This window comes from Pararge aegeria, chromosome 15 (assembly GCF_905163445.1).
Source record: "Pararge aegeria chromosome 15, ilParAegt1.1, whole genome shotgun sequence".
NCBI lineage: Eukaryota > Metazoa > Arthropoda > Insecta > Lepidoptera > Nymphalidae > Pararge > Pararge aegeria.
Window position 1 is genome coordinate 16458589 of NC_053194.1, and position 16681 is coordinate 16475269.

The 16681-nt window shown below is 37.4% G+C and overlaps 1 protein-coding gene across 1 annotated transcript in view; it reads right to left on the reverse strand.

Moving 5' to 3' along the window:
- Window positions 1-16410, reverse strand: part of LOC120629962 (muscarinic acetylcholine receptor DM1) — a 44708-nt gene extending 28298 nt beyond the window's left edge. The window contains exon 1 of the mRNA XM_039899059.1: window positions 15674-16410. Coding sequence (XP_039754993.1) covers window positions 15674-16410 — 737 coding nt within the window. The remainder of the gene's footprint in view (window positions 1-15673) is intronic.
- Window positions 16411-16681: the final 271 nt, after the last annotated feature.

Here is a 16681-nt window from a genome sequence, read left to right on the forward strand (position 1 = left end):
TTTTATTAGCCTTTTCAAAATTCAAAATTCAAAATTCATTCATTTCAAGTAGGCCTAATTAATAAGCACTTATGAAACGTGAAGTCTGTTTGTAGTGACTCTACCACCGGTTCGGAAGGCAGATTCAACTGAGAAGAGCCGGCAAGAAACTCAGCAGATTGCTCTTTTCCAACATCATTTTAAAGTTTAACAATCTTTAGAATTTTTCTGTTTTGCGAGAGATGGGAGCGGAGTGGCCTGTTTCCAAGCAGCCTTGTCGTTTAGGAATTCATCAATCGTGTAGTAACCACGATTTATTAAATGTGTTTTAATATATTGTTTAAACTTAGGTAAAGGTAGATCTAATATTACCTTCGGTATCATGTTATAAAAGCATATACCCATCCCCACAAAGGATTTCTGTACTTTTCTCAGACGATATGCTAATTTATGTCCGTTTCTAGTTAGTCGACTGTTTATATCGACTTTTTGTTTATAATTACTTATGTTTTGTTTAATAAAGATAATATTATTACGGAACCCTAAAAATATAGCGATGTTGCTCAGAATAAGTCTCATTGTATCGGCTCCGAGGAAGCACTACTCCCAGCCGTCGAGCGCTCTTCAGATATGAGTTAAATCCAATCATGTCGACTCGATTGATACTTGCCTTCCCACAAAGCGGCTCGCTCCCGATCTTAAGGACTTAAGCGCCGAGCTGTCTCTTACCTTCCGACTAATATCTGTACCTATATGCTGCATTTCATGACCAAGCTGCGTTGCTAAGGATATTTTTTTTTTTTTTTGACAACGCTCACAACGCCATCTAGCCCCAAAGTAAGCGTAGCTTGTGTTATACCCATAACACAAGCTAAGATAACTGATGAATATTTTTATGAATAATATACCTAAATACTTAGAATAAACATATAAACACCCGGACACTGAAAAACATTCATGCTCATCACACAAACATTTTCCAATTGTGGGAATCGAACCCACGGCCTTGGACTCGGAAAGCAGGGTCGTTGCAAACTGCGCCAATCGGCTGTCAATATGTCAATATGTTTAATATCCACTAATGTCTGCGAAAGGTGCAGAAGTTAGAAGGTCGAATTTATACTTCTACAACGTGATTTGTAATTAACACCAACATAATAGTATTATGAAAATTAAGCTTAATATGTTATACTCCGCGAACAGCCGGAGAATCTGTATGGTGTAATTTATAATGACTTCAATCCGTATACTCCACACCAAACAGATCCTCGGCAATGTACCCTCTACGCACGTTCCGCTCCGAAACCGGAGCATCCTCAGGAGATGTTGTTGTTGAACATCACCTGATCTCCAACATCATTTGTCATGTTTGTTTTTTAATTTTCATAATATATTATGGATTTCCGATAAGTAACGCCTGCTTCTATCCAATTCAACATAATTGTTTTGCGAAACGGTGATAGCGCATTGGGTGGGAGCTCGACTTCACTTTCGGGGGCCCGAGATCGAATCTCAGCTCGCACCTCGCTCTATCTCTAAGTTATGTGCGTTTTTGAGTACTTAAAATATCACTTGCTTCAACGGTGAAGGAAAACATCGTGAGGAAACCTGCATGCCTGAGAGATATACATAATGTTCTCAAAGGTGTGTGGAGTCCACATATCCGCATTGGGCCAGTTTGGTGGAATAAGTCCTTAACCCCTTCTCACTGTAGGAGGAGACCCGTGCCCTGGATTGGGCCGGTACTGGGTCGATATGATGATGTATACGGAAGTTGTGGAAAGCTCATTGGTTTGTGTGATAAAAACGACATTACTATTATGTGAAAAAGTACTTTTTTTTTTTTTTGCTAAAGATAATAAATAAATAAAATATCAGAATTCATCTTTAGACAACAATTAATTATATAAGTAGATAGCAATTCCAGCATTTTATATTTTGCCTCAGTTTACTTTAGAAATGAGCGATAAATTTTCCCCATCGGCTACCTAATATTGCTTCGTTTGGAAGGTTCTCGAAGGAATGGACGTTGACAAATTACTCGGACTCAGCGAGGACGATTAAAAAGTGTAGCTATTTTTTTAAAGATTCGATTAAATCCAACGTGGGGCGCTACTTAGGAGCGTGTCATGACTGGATTCAATTTCAAAATGTTTTTTGTACAAGAGGCTACTATTTTCTATTAATATTTTCATATAGATAAAGTGTAAATAAAAACATTGCTTTTATGGTAAACCAAAAAAAATAGCAACCCAAATGATCGGGGCCGACGTCAGCATAATTTGCGCTTTGCAAAAGTCAAACTGCGTTGCTCTTGACCGCAAAACTATATTATGTAGGTACTTAATTGCGTAAAGCGGATATCTATTTAGTCGGATATAATCAAGAATAACACATATTTATGTTTTTTCCTTTAACGCCATTGGTTGCCAGGAAGAAATCGCTATGTAGCTATAAGGCCATCAAATAGTACTCTCTTGATATGTACTTATATCACTGTAACTACTTTTTTTCTTTGGTGTACAGTAAAAGTGTATTCATTCATTCATTCATATTTATTTGCGCTGTGAGAGATGTATTCGTTGTTGGAATTTCGATTTGGAATAGGAAATTTTGAATACAAATAATCCCTATCCCTATCCCTAACCCTTTCCCTACTAATATTATAAATGTCAATGTATGTTTGTTTGTTACGCTTTCACGCAAAAACTGCTTAACCGATCCTCATGAAACTTTGTACACATATTCTTGGAAGTGTTAGAAGTACCATAGAATACTTTTTATCACGAAATTAAGCTCGGTTCCTTTGGGAGAGACGATGAAAGTGTTTGACGATTTTATACCATAACTGCGACAAATTATAACCGATTTAAATAATTATTTTTGTACTATAGAGGTTATAATATTTTTTTTTTGCCCAAACTTTGTGTAGATCTGATGAATGTGGTTGGAGATAGAGGACAGAACTCCTCAGCGGACAGCAGCAAACCCCTCATTTAAGGCTTAGCGATACTGAATGCTTTATTTTTTTTTAGAACTACAACTTAATTGAATGCCACATCAAAAAACAAAATCAAACGCAGACGAAGTCGCGGGCAACAGCTAGTATTTAATGAAATGAAGAGATTAATTAATTTTAATAAATCATTTATTTTCTTCTTGATCGCCTGGAGGAGATCGCTTAAAGCGATAAGACCGCCTTTGCGCATTTTTATTTTTCATGTTTTAAATATTTAGTATATTTATCCCTTAATTGTGTGCAATAAAAAATGTATCTATCCATCATTAATTATTATTAATGCAAAATTTCTTAAGGAATTAAGCAAAGTAGCATTATTTAGTTTATATATACAGGATTAAAAAAGAAAATACCAGAAAGATCGCGGCCTTGTAGTTCCTATCAGTAAAATTGTAAAACAAACAACTTTTGTTCTACGATTTCACAAAAATCTGTATTAATTTGTTTTTTGAAAAACTACAATGTCGACTATAGCTAACTTCAGGGTGTCAGTTTTTAGTGACGGTGTGCGCACGCACCTTAAAAAGTGAGCTGACGATGTATTTCCCTCTCACTCGATTTTGCAACTACCTTTATCCTGTTAAAATCTTGTAACCATGTGCGCGCGGCGCGTTACATCGTATAATTTCACTTACATGATTTTTTTCTCACGCCGCTAAAGAAGAATAACTTAAAAAAAAAGAATTGAATACTGATATTTTGTCGATTAAATTTGATAACCTCCTTCGTGGGAAATCGATTAAGAATTAATAAACTGTAACATTTTTTCAAAACCATTTGTAAGGTTACAACTGAGATGAATACATAAAGTGTCCGTTTTTTTAATATAAAACTGAGCGCAATATTTTTGCACAACATGTCAATTACGAACGATGCGTACAAATTAAAATGATAGCCATGTATCCGATCAAACATGACCGTGGGGATTGATGAGTTATCATAATTATTGTATTCCATGTTTGCTCTTTAAAACAAGCACAAAGTTTAAAAAATAGCCTTTTAGGCTATGACGAAATAATTGCGTTCAGTTCCGTTAACTATATATCCACCTATTTACAGGATTTGAAGTTAAATTAATTAATTCTGACACTATTAAACAACGTGTCAATGAAAACAGAAATAACACACAGGCTTTAGAGGTACATTATTTACTGTTTCTGATACTTAACTGTGAAACCGAAAACCTAATAGTTAGTACTGAAAGAAATCAGATACAGCTTTAACATCACATGCAAAATTAAAATGACTCCTGTCACTTAACTAGGTACGCGTCGAGTAGCATAGGTTCTATGCTCGTGTCGATCTTATATCTTCAATATGGTTGTCACAAGTAAACACTTAGAAAGTTCTGAATTCGTGTGTATGGAAAAATAAATATGCTTCTTTTTATATAATATTTTTACAGGGATTTCTTTCGAAATACAATTATGCATTATTAAGTAATATATCCCTTGATAAAATGTTACAAATACGGATATAATGTTACTTGCTTGTGTGTTAATATGACGAAGTTTATTATCGGCTACTTGATTGGTGTATGTTATTTCCTATGAGTGTTTTAAGTAGACTGTTCGAGCCTTACGAAAATGATAAAAAGGTAGCTTTTTGTTCCAAAATTAACATGGACTATATTTTATTTCAGTAAGGGAGCGCTTTCAGCTTGAAATAATGGTATTTGTAAATCAAGCCGGAAGGAAAAACGTTAGAGATCTGTTGTATCCACTTGCGATATCTAAACGGCCAGCCATAGAGAAACATAGCATGCTGTACAAAAATACTGGTCTTTCAGCAGATTCAGTTGATATAAAAGTCTGCGAAAAACCTAAACCCTCAATAAACCACAGTAACGCATTTGTTGTAAAAAAAAGCGTAATTTTCAACTGTCATTTTAAGGCATAGAAAACTAATCCTTACAGAAAAGGGTATTTTTATTACCAAAAAAAGCTTATATAGATAACACATGTGCTAATTATTTAATAGCATTGTTTAGGAGATAATGAACAGGAGGGGTCTATCCCCATGGCCAATATAACACGTCCAACCTTTTATTAACGCGGGTAAAATCGCGTACAGATGATTATCATGATTATCGGGAACAGGTTATATTGGGTATATAATGCCAGAGCGATCACAGCAAAAAAGAAATGATCGATTATATTTCATAAATATAACAAACAGTTAATACAATTTACCGCATATAATACCTGTAAGAGATTGTCTGAAGAAATACCATTTGAGCCGTTCTTGACCTACCTATGAATTCCCCTCGCTTTGAAGAGAAACGAAAATAGGACGTTCGATTCCCGTCAGCCCTGCCATTTTGTTTCCGATTTATTTCTGAATACATTTTAACCGCGAAGTTATGTAGCTAGTTTTGCTTCTGCTATTAAATAACTTTAGGTAGTTTTTGTAAGGAATTGCAATGGTGGTATTTTACCTCGCAACATATCATCAATGCTACCAACTGGCGACTTTTCAGTGACGTCATTATCATCATATAAAACCATTACTGGGCCACTACAGGGTACGGGTCTCCTCCCACAATGCAGAAGGTTAAAGCTTTACTCCCCCACGCCGACCCAGTGCGGATTGGAACACACTCTTTTGAGAACATTATGGAGAACTCTCAGGCATGCAGGTTTCTTCAGGATGTTTTCGTTCACCGTTGAAGCAAGTAATAATTGCTTAAATTGAAACAGCACATAAATTGGTTGATGAAGGATATTATTTTTCATAAAAACTTTTATAATCACTTTATAATCGTAATTATTTACCAATTACCAACCCAGTTTTCACGGGACTTCTCTCAGAATGAGAAGAGTTGAGGTCTTTATTCATCACGCAAACCAAGTGAGTATAGACTTCACATGCCTTCGAGATCGTTCTGGGAACTCTCAGGCATGAAGTTTCTTTTACGAGCAGGATGTATGTAATTGTTCAGAAACGCATATCCTCGGAAAGATAAAGTTATTTTTCTTATGGGGGTGAAATCTCCTGAAAGCAAGATACCAGACTTCTTTGGGAGGAAGTCAGGTTATGTGTGTAGCTATCCACTAAAACCTCCTCGGTGGCCGTCCTCAGCGCATATTTGGAGGCTCCGGGATCTCCAAAAATACATCGGTGTCTTCCTTGCACGGAACCTTTTTGGCTCATCTGGAGAAAAGGTACTAAAACTATCCCTGCATCGAAAATGATCTGTACTATATGAAACATAAATTCTGTGGAAACATTACAGTATATACAGTGTACAGTTTATTTATTCTCTTCCACAATTCACACAAGACTAACTTTGAGAGAAAAGTTTCCAGCTCGTCCAATGCTCACCACAGAAACTACGGCTTCGAAGCCACTTGTATTGTTCGGTGTGAGATAGAATATATTTATTTGAAATCGCGTTCGATTCATGGTTGCCATTTCACCAGGGCTATGCAACGAGAATGCGTAAACGATGTTATATAAATCATCATTATGGTCCGGATTTTATGCATTCAGATATCCGCGGCCTCGTACGTGAGTTTTTAGTTTTTCATGAATCCTGCGGGAACCGTAAATTTTCCCGGAATAAAAAGCAGTCTATGTGTTTCCATTCCGAAATTCAGTCAAATTGGTTCGGTAGTTTTTTGCGTGGAAGAGTAAGAAACATCCATTCATAAATCCTTACAAACTTTCGCATTTAAAATATTAGTAGTTGCCAATAATAATTGCACACTGACGTTAGCCTTTATGTAGGAATGTGTTTAATTATTGTTATAAGGACATATTAAATCAATGTAATAAGGCATCAGCTAACTTTTTGTTAAGACATTTATTGTATTATTTCGAAGTGTGTGATAGAATATATTTATTTGGAATCGCGTTCTATTCATGGTTGCCATTTCATCAGGGCTATGCATGAGAATGCTATGCAGATGATACATCTCTAATTTTTAAGACTGATAGGAGTAAAGATAACTCTGACGAAGTAAACCGTGTTATGTCGTATGTGTCGCACTGGTTTACAGTTAACAACTTACTTTTAAATGCAAAAAAAACAAAGTGTGTCGAATTTATCTTACCAAATGTAAAGAAAATTGATAAAAATATAATGATAAATGGTGAATCACTAAAAATAGAGACTCCCACAGTTTTCCTGGGCGTGACCTTGGATAATAAGCTACAGTGGGGTGCCCATATAGATTCACTAGCGGGTAAACTAAGCTCGGCTGCCTACGCAGTCAGAAAAATTAGACAGATTACTGACGTTGAAATAGCTAGGCTAGTTTATTTTGCGTACTTTCATAGTGTTATGTCCTATAGAATCTTGTTATGGGGTAAAGCAGCTGATATCGAAACTATATTTATATTGCAGAAAAGAGCTGTACGGTCAATATATAAACTTAAATCACGCGAATCCCTCCGTGAGAAGTTTAAAGAAATAGGCATACTTACTGTAGCTTCACAATATATTTATAACAATATAGTATTTGTAAGACAACATATTAGTCTTTATAAACAAAAAGTGGACATAAACAGTCGACTTACAAGAAATGGTCATAAATTAGTGTCATCTGCATATCGTCTGCGTAAGGTACAGGGATCATTTGTGGGATTGAGTATACGCTTTTATAATATGATTCCTAAGGTGATTTTGGACCTGCCAATGCACAAGTTTAAAGAATTTGTTAAAACACATTTATTACAGCGAGGTTACTATACAATTGATGAATTTTTTAATGACAAGGTTGCTTGGAAGCATCCGGCTCCGCTTTCAGCTCTCACAAGATAGAAAAATGAATGTTAAAATGCAAAATGTAAATTGTTGATGTTGGAAAAGAGCAACTGCTGAGTTTCTTGCCGGCTTCTTCTCGGTAGAATCTGTCTTCCGAACCGGTGGTAGAATCACTACAAACAGACAGACTTGACGTTTCAAAAGTGCTTATATTAGGCCCACTTGAAATAAATGAATTTTGAATTTTGAATTTTGAATTTTGAATTTTGAATTTTGAATTTTGAATGCGTAAACGATATTATATAAATCATCATCATCATAGTCCAGACTTTATGCACTCAGATATCCGCGTCCTGCTACGTGGTTTTTTAGCTTTTCATGAATCCTGCGGGAATCAAACTCCGCTGATATACTGTGAGCAATCAGCAATAGCTATTTGAAATGGCCACTTATTATGCCCATAATTCGCCATTAGCTGTAAGCATTCAATTACATTATTATTATCATTTTTACAACAATCAACTGCTGGCCTCTCACGCCAGGAAGGTTTGCTATTAATCACCGCGCTGGGCAGATGGGTTGGTGATCAGCAGATGGTAGTACAGGACGCTGCTGCCATCCATTCTCCGCCGTTATATACCCTTAGTCGCCTAGAAGAGGGGTGCTGACAACTGTATTCTGATATGCCGTTGTCTGATATTGGATAGAAGCAGGCGTTTACGGAAATCCATAATCTTCTATATATATAAAAGAGAAAGTGTGTGGGTATGTTCCGTATAGGCTCCGAAATGGCTGGACCGATTTCAATGAAACTTTCATGGAATCTCCGGATTGACCTGGCGAGTAACCCTGTAAAGTTTAGTGACGATCGGAGCACTCCTATTTTTGAACTGTTAAACTATACAAATACTATACAAATACAGCTTCTATTTACTATGATAATATTCTATTGTTGGGTGTACATGGGTGTAGATAATGATCTTCACCCGCTCGAGAAGAGAATAGAAGAGAATGAATACGGAGAGAAATAAATGATTTCATATATTATGAGACTTAAATTAAAAATTTAAAGATGTAAGTTTATTGTTTAAATAAAATTAAGCAAACTCTAGCCCGGCGAAGCGGGCTGGGTACGTTAGTATATTATGAAAATTAAGCTCAATTAGCTATACTCGGCGAACAGCAGGAGAATCTGTATGGTGTAATTAGTTCTTCAATCCTTATACTCCACACCAAAGAGATCTTCGGCAATGTACCCTCTACGTTTACGTTTCGCTCCGAAACCGGAGCATCCTCATGAGATGTTGACTTTACAATGAATAATTGTTAAGCCAACAAAAAATATTCATTGTAAAGTCAAGTGGTGTGTAGTATAAGAATGGAAGAAATTATTAATTACACCATACAGATCCTCCTGCTGTTCGCGGAGTATAGCAAATTAAGCTTAATTTTCATCATACCGTTGTTTGATATGAAATTTATTATATTCTAATTCATTTCTAATGTTAGCAACTTTTTTAACGATACTGATCTCAAACAATTATTGGCCAATAAATGCCGTGGCTCCCAGCCAAAGTATCTCCAGTTTTCCTCTGTAGACTACAGAACGGCTGCTTATGTGTTCAAGATAACACTTCATTATCAAGGTTTAGGGCGACTTAATTTTATCATGTCTTTTTGTGCCGGCCTAAAAATAGCAAGGAAGATTTAGGCCTTGCAACAAGTGGTTTATTTTGGGACCATCTTGAACCTCTGTCGTAAAAACGACGCGGTGTTATAAGTTTGACGTGTCTGTGTATGTGTGTGTGTGTATCTGTCTGTGGCATTCTTTCTTCCGAACGGATGAACCAATTTTGATTTTGTGTTTTTCGTTTTAACGGTGAATTAGTCAGAATGTTCTTAGCTATGTTTGATTCCAATATCCAAGATGTCCGCCGCCACAAAATGGCAGGTTACAGGTATATTTTTTCACTAATCCCTCAATATGGATATCAAAAGAAAGGGCTTGACTTGTAGAATACTATATACGACCAATTGCAAATTCAAGATGGCCGCTAACACAAATCGGTGTACCTATAGGTTTTTTTCGCAACTACCGTCAATCACATGAAATGGCCCGACTTCGTGCGTGGTGGCGCGGAGAATACAGAGAAAAGAGATATTTGAGAGAAAACTTGCCCACTCCCATAGCACGCAGATTCGCTCTTTTAGTGCAAAACGTATACACAAGCAGAAGACTGTTATGAATAAATAAAAAAAAAAGAATGGAGTCTCGATTTTTTCAATTAGTTTGCCATTTGTTTGTAGTCGCATACAATTTTGCGTTTTTTTCTTAAGTTCGCCATTAAGGTTATTGAGCAGAAGCAGCCTCGTCATATTTTGATATTATTATATAGTAATCATACTCAAGATTAACAAGTGCTAGCAAAACTGCCTTTGCGTGCGTTTATTAAAAAAAGAGATCTTAGTTCAGACTGACCAAAATTATACATCTGTTGACGACATAAGTTGGGGTGGCAATTCAAAATGAGAGGAACCCAGATCAAAAAGGAAGGTTATAAAGGAATAAAAAAAACAGAAATGTAATGCTCAGAAGTGCGGTAAAGTGTCAAATTAATTAAAGGTAATAGTATAACGTTTGAGTTTATAATGAGTTATTTGACGGCCGACTGGCGCAATGGGCAGCGACCCTGCTTTCTGTGTCCAAGGCCGTGGGTTCGATTTCCACAACTGGAAAATGTTTGTGTGATGAATATAAATGTTTTTCAGTGTCTGGGTGTTTATCTGTATATTATAAGTATTTATGTATATTATTCATAGAAATATTCATTAGTCATCTTAGTACCCATTCCCGGAAGAGGATATTTGGAAGTATATTATTTCCGAATTTTCTCTGGTTGACCGTGGCTTGTTACCACCCTACCGTACCGTAACATTGAATGAATGAATACACTTTTATTGTACACCAAAGGAAAAAAGTAGTTACAGAGATATAAATACATATCAAGAGAGTACAATTTGGTGGCCTTATTGCTACATACGATTTCTTCCAGGCAACCAATGGCGTCAATGGAAAAAACATAGAAAAGAGGTAGGTGGTGGTAATAAGATTTAAAATTATACAAATATATAAATTATATATATATATAAATAAATAAAAATAACTATAATATATTACATATAAATACAAATAATATATAACATAAATACCTATATACATATATAACGTTGGTGGACTTTACACACCTTTGAGAACATTCTGTAGAATAAAAGAATCTCAGGCAAGGAAGTTTTCTCCACGATGTGGAAGCAAGTGATATTTTAATTACTTAAAACGTATGTGCGTTTTACTTAGAGAATTAAGAGGTGCGTGCTGGGATTCGAACTCGGCCCCCCGAAAAAGAAGCCGAGCTACTTCCCAACGCGCTATCACCGCTATCATATAAATTACATAAGCTACAGCGTAAATCTTGCATGTATCTCGCCGGTAATGTCTTGCGTACCCACCCTATTGGAGGGGAGGTTAGGCGGATTAATGGCCCTTGAGTAGTGCTGTCAAGTCGCGTTCCGCAAATTGCGGAATCCAATGAAAAATGGGAGATTGATAATGGGAAAGTGATATGCGTTATCTTCGAAAGGAGGCCTTTGGCTAAGCGGTGGGATTACGTAGTACGTGATTTACACCGGGTTCGATTTCAAAGGCCGTATGCTGGGCTTTAGGCGGTGATAGGCAATTTTCAGCCTCACTCTCGATGGGGCTAACTTGTAGTAAAAAAAAAAAGGGGGTCGCGCTCGATCCGTAGTATCTTGAGACGGTACGCACTATTTAGAAGCTACTGCTTAAACGGTCAAGAAAACAATCGTGAGATGGATGCCGAAGATTTTTCCATAATGTTCTCAAAAGCTTGTAAATACCGACAATCCATGTTTGGCTTGCGTGGTGGACTAAGCTCGAGAAGAGCTTAGTCCACCACGCAATCCAAATTTAGAGTGCATTCCTCTTTTGTGGCTCGATAGTGACTTGAAATAATGATAATGATTCTTGCCAGTTTTATATATGCCATCTATGACATAACTTTTCACCCTCCAGTTGTAGAATTATAATTAATACTGCTTTAGACAATGTTAACAATTCCCTAGTTCATATCATTGTCTGATTTAGAATTTTATTTTCAACAACACGATGAAAAATGTTTTTCCGTTGTTTGACAAAAACAAACTAGCCCTTCTCAGCTACAAACTTGTGTAACACAAATATTCGTATAGCATGGTTATTATATTTGTAACACTCTCCCTAACTTATCTCTAAATCCCTGATTGATCCCCGAAAAAAATCTGAAATAAAAGTTTTTTCATTTGAATGTCCGATTGTTTCCCTTTGGCATTACTCTAAACAAAAAGTATTGATAGTTGTAGAACAAAAGATTTTCATTATTGTAAGTGAAACCCCTCTTGGCTCAGTACCCCTTTGGGTCAGTAACCCCTATTTACTTATTTATATCCTTAGTATACTTACAGCTAGCCAAAACGTATACAGAGGCACATTACAAAAATATTAGCTAATTTGTCGGAATATAATTTAGGAACTTAGCTGAACTTATATTAAATATGTTGATTTGTGGGTGCTGAGCAATCATATTATTAAGAAACGAGAGCGCGCGAAATGTTGGAGCATATGGAGCATAGTGCGTACGTAACGAATCGAGTGAAAATAGTGGTAATCTTCGCCTGCAAGTTCGTACCCTTTAAGCTATTACGTTATGGCTTAGAACCCCCTTTTGTCTATTGCCCCGAACCGGGGATCGAAAGCAAGTATTGGGTTTGTCTCTTAAGAAATTCATCGTAAAAGCATAGAGTTTCGAAATTGGCTATGATTCACCCCGTGCCTTGGAGAGCACGTTAAGCTATTGGTCCTGCACGTGATACTTTTCTGGTCATGTCGCAACCGCCGTCCAACTATGAGAGTGAGGGGACAGTGAATGCACATGTGTTTGCCCACACACTTCTGAACGACAGGTCAGGTGTGTGGGCAAAAACATGTGTAGAAGACATTCTAACTACTTTCGCGTATATGGAAAATCTCACAGGAAATTGACCATTGTGGCCGTAATCGGTAGGGGAGACTGTTTTAGAGTCTATAGACTGGGGCAAAGTCACGGGCAAGTAAAAAAGAATACATTACCGTAGTCAACCGTAATCAAGTAATAAGTGCCATGGCTGGTTGCCAAAGATAGAGAGCCTTAACGTCATTAGGGACCATTTAGTATCCGAGGAACACAACAGTGTCGCCTTAACCGCTTGAGACTGGGGCTTCGTTATTTAGGTATGAGGTCTATTTCATAATAATATTTTTAGCACTTAGCATATTATGCCGTATGGTGACAAAACAGAATACCGTTGTCACCACCCCTCTGCTTCCCGCGGGTGTCGTACGAAGGGACTCACGTGTTCACGGGTGTGCTGCTAAATAAATAAATAAAATAAATAATGGGCAGCAGCGTCCTCCGTGCTACTACTACCATCTATTGCGATCACCGGTTTGTTAGTCCCACCCTTGATTTTTAGCAAAGAGTTATTGAGAAAGATGGAGAGTAACAAAGGTAACTGTTTTTCCCAGGAAAACATACGGTTTCCACGGTTTTAAGCCATAGCTATAACAAAAAAAAACCTTTTAACTCTTTGGACGCAATTAATACAAATCATTATGCTGAAAATTAAAAATACGTAGCAAAAAATACACCATTAAAATCGGTACCGCTGACATTAATGACCGGGTGCCCTCTTGTTATTCTTGTATCCACCGTTAGAATCACCCCTTGAATATTCATTCGATACCCCCCCACTCGAGTCCTATTTGAATTATCGATATCGATGCCGATGATTGGACAGCCTTCATTAACACATCAAAGAGGAGTACTCTGCGACAAGTTTTTTTATTGGTAGAAGCAGGCTTTACCACGCGGAAGTGTCCATGAATATCAAGTCCATGATATACGATGAACAATATAGGTCCTACGATGAAAATTATTGACATTACAGTGAACAATATTGGCCTTAATTAACACAAAACACAGCATATCTGCACATTTATTTATAAGGGCCGAAACAAACCAGATAAATATGCACGGCATAATCTGTAATTGCGTTATACATACTAATATAATAAATACGACGGTGTTTGTTAATTAATTATTTTCGGTTCAAATAATGCACCGAACTCGATGAAATTTAGTTAAGATATATCTTGTATCCTAGAGGACTTTAAAAAAGCTTTACCGGTCAGGGGTCGTTCCTGGGACCTCCCACATCAGAACCGAGGCCTCGCCACTGCGCTAGAGGTCTTCAACATCGGGGGTAGTAAACAAAAGTACCAGACACACATTTGCATTTATAATTTAAGGAATAGAAAAAAAAAATAAGTTATAGTATTCACCATACTTTCTTAAAGTAAACCCCACTTAATTGCTTTTTAATAAAATTAAACCTTTTTAAAACCATGTTAAAACCAATTACTTCAGTTGTAGTTAAAGAGTTTTGTATTTTTTGAAACTATGATGCAAAAGCATAAAAATAACAGTAAACCTAAAGCCCATGAAGAACAACTATCGTCATTCACTCTCTACAAGCTTCGGGCGGAACTTTCGCGAAAGAACGGTAGAAATAAATATAAAACTGCGACAAGTAAAATTGGATCTTAGCACAAGTGCGCAAAAACACAATTTCAAGAGTTCGTCGGGTGAACTGCCAAACTGAATTACAGTAAAAGTTTTTGTGGCCATTGCTAAACTTGCAGATTGTATGTAATGATTTCGGTTGGACCATTAAGTTTCTTACTTCGGTGGGGTTCTTGGCAACCGATGGAAATAGAAGTGGAAGGGACAGTGATTCCCAAAGTAAGTGAAATTGTAACTTTGGTCCCAAAGAATTCTACTTTTTCCAAGCGACACATAAAGTCTAGTTACCTCGTACTGAACTTTTTAGGAGAGATATTATGTTGGATCCAAGATTAAGTTGGAACAATAAAAGCCAAATAAAACTATTACCTTAGTCAGATAATGTAAATAAATAATAAATAAATATACTACGACAATAAACACATCGCCATTTAGCCCCAAAGTAACATACCTTGTGTTATGGGTACTAAGATGACTGTTTAATATTTTTTGAATTATAACATAAATATAAATACTTCTAACATACATATAAACACCTAGACACTGAATCACATTCACGTTCATCACACAAACATTTTCCAGTTGTGGGAATCGAACCCACGGCTTTGGACTCTGAGGGTCGCTGCCAAATGCGCCAGCCGGACGTATTTTGCAATTCTCGTAAAAACGCATAATTTATTTCAATTTTATTCCTTACCTTCGTACCTCAAAGCTCACGTAAAAACATTACTTCTGAATATTATTTATCAGTAAAATGTGATAACAATAATTATCAAAGACGTGAAGACAATTATCATAGACGCTCTTAATTCCTCCCTCCTAAATTCTGAATGAACTGGCCTAGTATTTATTTTAAAGACAGACCATAAAGAGGCACCGAAACACACTTTAAACCGCATTAAAGCTGAGAAAATTGTAAGAGACACCCAAAACTTCACATATTTATATATGTGAATTTTTGGGTATATAATCAATTCGTAGAGTCACCACAGAGTCAGTAAATTATTTCATAATTATGCGGTTTAAAATATTTTTTTGCGTTTGTTCGATTATGCAAAAGCATTCTATATTTTGCCCGTGCCGTCATCACTTCAACGAATTGACGTCTACTGCTGGATATAGGTCTCTTGTAGGGAGTTCCAAAATCCACAGGTCCTGGGCTGCTTTCCAGCGGCTCCCAGCCACTGGTTTGATGTCATCTGTTCACCTCGATGAAACCGACTAACGCCGCGTTTACCGTGATCCCACCGCCCATCGAGTCTCCGAGCTATGCAAAAGATAAAGTCAACTCACCTGGAATTGGACCTCTTCGACGAATCATGCTTCTTCCCCCCCTGCAGATTAGGCAGGTCCTTCTGTCTTTTCTTTGTCTCCCTCCATATCTTATAGTACAAAAAACACATAACTGTCACTGGCACATAGAACGCGGCGATTGCCGTCCCAAACGTAATAAACTGATTGGTCTCTATAAACTGTATGTAGCACTCTCGCTCAGGCACCTTCCTCTCGCCATCGATGTACGGCCACGCGTAGATCCATGGCGGCCATAGTATCAAACTGAATCCCCACGCTCCCCCTATCATCACAGTCGCACGGCGTGTAGTCCTTTTCGCTCTGTACGTAAGCGGTCTTGTCACACTAAAATACCTATCAAAACTTATTATCAAAAGGTTGAGGACCGATGCGTTGGAGGCAAGGTAGTCTAGCGCGAGCCAGGTGTCGCAAATGTGGGGTCCCAGCGGCCAGTAGCCGTATATCGTGAACATGGTGTACAGGGGCATTGATATCAAGCCGACGGCGAAGTCCGCGACGGCGAGGGAGAATAGGAAATAGTTGCTGATGGTTTGTAGCTGCTTGTCGATCTTGAAAGAGATCATGACCATGGAGTTGCCGACGACGGTGAGTACGGAGAGTACGCTGGCGAAGAATGCGATGACTATCTTTTGGGCGAGGCTGAAGGGGCTGGGGGGGAGGTCGGAGCCGAGCGCCAGGTCTGAAAGGTTGACTGAGTAGTTAGAAGCGATGAGCATGACGTCAACTCTCTCCGCCGTGGCACGTTCGCCGACCGAGAGCGGACGAATCTGAAACAATAGAGAACAGCGTTTAGTTATCATCCGAAACATATACGAAAGTTACCTTCATCCGCCTTCAACCTTGAGCCGTTACTTTTCTCTGTGATACGAAGATCGCATAAAGGTGTTAGGCCTGGTTATTATATATTAGTTGTAGCTCTAAATTTTACTCTCCTGAATTCTGAGAAATTAGCCTAGTAATTATTTTAAATTTGACTATAACTGGGGT